General features: G+C 55.7%; 1 protein-coding gene across 1 annotated transcript in view; it reads right to left on the bottom strand.

Moving 5' to 3' along the window:
• Positions 1-948: 948 nt before the first annotated feature.
• Positions 949-3,928, bottom strand: part of LOC103802261 (CUGBP Elav-like family member 6) — a 5,878-nt gene continuing 2,898 nt past the window's right edge. Inside the window, exons 5-9 of the mRNA XM_009074717.1 lie at positions 3,723-3,864; positions 3,503-3,673; positions 2,305-2,385; positions 2,060-2,203; positions 949-1,076 (exon numbers count right to left, since the gene is read on the bottom strand). Coding sequence (XP_009072965.1) covers positions 949-1,076; positions 2,060-2,203; positions 2,305-2,385; positions 3,503-3,673; positions 3,723-3,864 — 666 coding nt within the window. The remainder of the gene's footprint in view (positions 1,077-2,059; positions 2,204-2,304; positions 2,386-3,502; positions 3,674-3,722; positions 3,865-3,928) is intronic.

Here is a 3,928-nt window from a genome sequence, read left to right as displayed (position 1 = left end):
ACCGGCTTTGGTTTAAGAATCCATTTGGAGCCTCTTTTCCTCGTTTCTCCTGGGAAATCGGTAGCAGCAATGAGTGCTTTAAAAAAAAAAAAACAACCAAAAAACAAAGGTAGATTGTGGCCCAGCTGCCCGGGGCCGTCAGCCTTTCTCCCGGCGAGGGATCCAGTGAGTCCCGGCGAGCGGCCGGCAGCGAATCGCAGCCCCGGTGTCGCATCGCTCCCCTCCTTCCTTGTCTTCCTCGCTCTCTCATTCCCATTAAATAACAAACAAGACCAGTTTGGGAAAAAATTCAAAAAGGAAAAGCTACAACCAAAACACTCTATTCTTCACTGTTTTCTCCTTCACCTCTTACCTCCGTTTCGCCGTCAGCCTTTCTCCCGGCGAGGGATCCAGTGAGTCCCGGCGAGCGGCCGGCAGCGAATCGCAGCCCCGGTGTCGCATCGCTCCCCTCCTTCCTTGTCTTCCTCGCTCTCTCATTCCCATTAAATAACAAACAAGACCAGTTTGGGAAAAAATTCAAAAAGGAAAAGCTACAACCAAAACACTCTATTCTTCACTGTTTTCTCCTTCACCTCTTCCTCCTCCTCCTTTTCCTCCTCCGGGATGTGTTGCAAAGAAAGAGAGTTACGGGTTGGATACTGCACTTGGGGAAGGGGAAAGTCGTCAGACACCACGGGACGCCCGACCTGAAAAAGAGGGAAGGGGCCATTAGCTTGTGTCCTGAAAGATGGAGGGAAGGACCAAATCCATTGGAAACACACACACACACACACACACACATGCAGACGGTCCCAGGCGCAGATCCCTCCACATGCTCAGGGATGTAACACAGCGATGCTTTGGGCAAGCCCAGCCCCACCACCACATCCTCCAGGGTACCACAGGGTGCAGCAGGGCCAGGTCCCTTTGTCCCCCCTCACCTCTCCACAGGGCCAGGGTGGACTGGGGTCAGTAGGGTCTGTTGGCATCTTTCGGCCGCTTTAGCTGGACTTTTAGCCTCTTCATGCCGATCTGGAAGCCATTCATGGCCTGAATGGCCGCCTGAGCGCTCGTCGGATTGTCAAAACTGACAAAACCTGGGGGAGAAGTGACACAGGAGTTTGTCACTACAAACATCACAGGTGGCTGCTTTACCTCTACCTCAACCAAGGCACTGAAGTCCTGCAGGATGCTCCCAGGTTGGGGGTGCTGGGAGAAGGGCATCATGGGGGAACAGCACAGCCCCAGACTGCAGGGGCTGGCAGGGGATGGAATTTGTGGGGTCACTCTGTCAAAGAGATGGGGACTGCAGGGACACCGAGGTGACAGGATCTGTGGGTACACCAAGTTCTGAAGGTCTGTGGAGATGCAGGGGTGATGGGTTCTGTGGGGATACCAGGATGACAATATTTCTGGGGCTACCATGGTGACAGGTCTGCGGGTCAGACCATGCTGATGGCAGTGGTGGCACTCAGCCACATGAGCAGAGTATCAGTACCCGTGGCAGGTGTGTTAGTCTGAGGACACGGGGACAGTGTAAGAGGGGACAGCAGGAGAGCACACATCCTTCTGTCCCGGAAAGGTGTGGGACAAAATACTGGCCCTTGGCACCAGGATGGATGGCCACGTCACTCCAGCCACCACCATGTGGCTTTGGTCACCTGTTGGTGCTGCCTGAGATGAATCCCTGAGGTGGGGACATCAGGGAGACATTGGACATCTGAGCTGGAGGCCAGGGAGAGACAGACCCTCAAGATGAGATGTTGAAGAGAGCCAGACTCCCAAGCTGGGACACTGAGAGCTGGACCCCTGAGCTCAAAAATAAGGAGAGCTGGACCCCTAAGTTGAAGAGCAGGGAGAACTGGACCCCCAAGCTGGAGACTGGGAAGAGCTGGGATGTCAAGGAGAGCCAGATCCCCAAGCTAGGATGCTGAGGAGAGCTGGATCCCTGAACTGGGATGCTGAGCAGAGCTGGATCCCTGAGCTGAGATGTTGAGGAGAGAGGTACCCCTGAGAGGGGGACTGGGAAGACTGGAGCTCTGAGCTGGCACACCAGGCAGAGCCACACCTTGGGACTTACCAAAGCATTTACTCTGGTTGGTGGCACGGTCCACAAAGACTTTGGCAGAGATGACATTGCCGAAAGGCAAGAACATCTGCGTGAGCTCTGCATCCCCGAACTCCTGGGGCAGGTGATAAATAAACAGGTTACAGCCCTCGGGACCTGGATGACACACAGAGGACAGACACATGTCAGCCATGTGGTGGGGGGCACCCCCAGGCAGTGGATCTGTCCCCATGGTGGGGTGACCCCCCACCCCTCACCTTCTCGCTGCTGCTGCGGGATGATGGGCGCTTGCTGGGGAAAGGCTTGGCTGATGGGTGCGTAGGCAGTGGGATATGCTGCTGGAAGAGAGAAACATGGAGCTGAGGCCACCACACCACCCCAGTCCCAGAAAGGACTGGGCCCCCATTGTCATCTGCAATAGAAGTGCCTGTCCTGCCCCAGGGTTGCTGGCTCTGCCTTTCTCACCCCTCCCAGCATGCCAGAGATGTGAGAATGGCTCTACCAGGAGGGACTTTTCTGGCAGCAGTGACACAGCCTCAAGGCTGAGGAAAGCTGGCATTTTTGGTTGAAAAAAACCCAACAATTTGGGGTCCAAAACTTGATTTTCTATTGAAACTCTGGACATTGCTGTTAGTGTTCCTAATTAAATGTCTGCTGGGCTCAACATACTTTCACGGGAGGCTTTGACTCCCTTCTCTCCATGGCCCATCTCCTTGGCAATCAGATTTGGCCACATGATGAACATCCAAGGTCTTTTGGTATCTTGGTGTGCAGCCAGCTCTCAGTCACCACCCAAACCTCACCTAGGTACCACTTCCAGGTCTCCCCCATGGAGTTCTCTCAGCCCCGTGGGCACTAAAATTCACTTTCCACCATCTAAAATTTGCATGGAGGGCCATGCCAGGAATGCATTTATGTTGGTGGGATGAGGGGACGGCACTCTCCTGGTTCTTTCCTAATTAATCCCTGCCCAAGCACACTGGCCCAGTCCTAAGGTTCAGCACCAAGGTAACATTCACCTCCCAAAAATAAGGGTGAAGAGCAAAGAGGGGAGAGAGGGAAGAAGTGGGAAGCGAAGTTTGAGACCTGCATAGTGCTGCATGCCGGCGTAGGCCTGCTGGAGGGGGTCTGCCACCGTAGGGCTTTGAGCTGGGAAGAGAAAATAAAGGAGAAGGAAGAGAGAATAAGCCAGAGAAAGCCAGGGATGCACAGTTCCCATGGAAAAGGGATCTTGGCCAAGTGCTGCCACAGAGAGGCAGAACTGCTCCTTGCCCAAATTCCCTCCTCCCTGCACTGCTCACAAAGGCAGCAATACCAGGGGAGGAGGGAATTTGCTGGTTCATCCAGCGTGTTCCTGGCGTGGGGAGCACCCCTGGAGCATCCTGCACGAGCCAACCACACGTTCCCAGCCCTGGGGAACACAACGGAGCGCCCTGGCAGGCGGGAGGAGGGTACCTGGGTAGGGGTGGATGCCGTTGGTGTAGATGGTCTCAGAAGTGGGCTGCCCATTGGTCTGGGGCGGCAGGGGGCTGAAGCCGTTCACGCCGATCGGTGTGGCGATGCTGGGCACCGGCGCTGTGCTGATACCCGGCGGGGTGCTCGTACCTGTGGGAGGGGGTGTCAGTGCTGGCAGCCCCCCCAGAGGGTGCTGAGCAGCAATAGAGGGTGTTTGTACCTGAAGAGGGGGTGAGGGGGGCAGCCACCAGCCCGCTGACGTTGAAGGCAGCCATCTGCTGCATCTGGGCGGCAGCGAAGGCAGCCATGGGGATGGAGCCCCCCTGTGCCGCTGCCATCAGGGCTGCCTGCTGCTGCATGATCTTAGAGAGAGAAAGGGGGGAATAAAGGAAATTGAGGGAGAAGCAGAGAAAAAGAGAGAGAGAG

This window comes from Acanthisitta chloris, unplaced genomic scaffold (assembly GCF_000695815.1).
Source record: "Acanthisitta chloris isolate BGI_N310 unplaced genomic scaffold, ASM69581v1 scaffold3425, whole genome shotgun sequence".
Taxonomy (NCBI): Eukaryota; Metazoa; Chordata; class Aves; order Passeriformes; family Acanthisittidae; genus Acanthisitta; species Acanthisitta chloris.
Note: the sequence above shows the minus strand (reverse complement) of the source record. Positions and strands in the feature narration are given on the sequence as shown.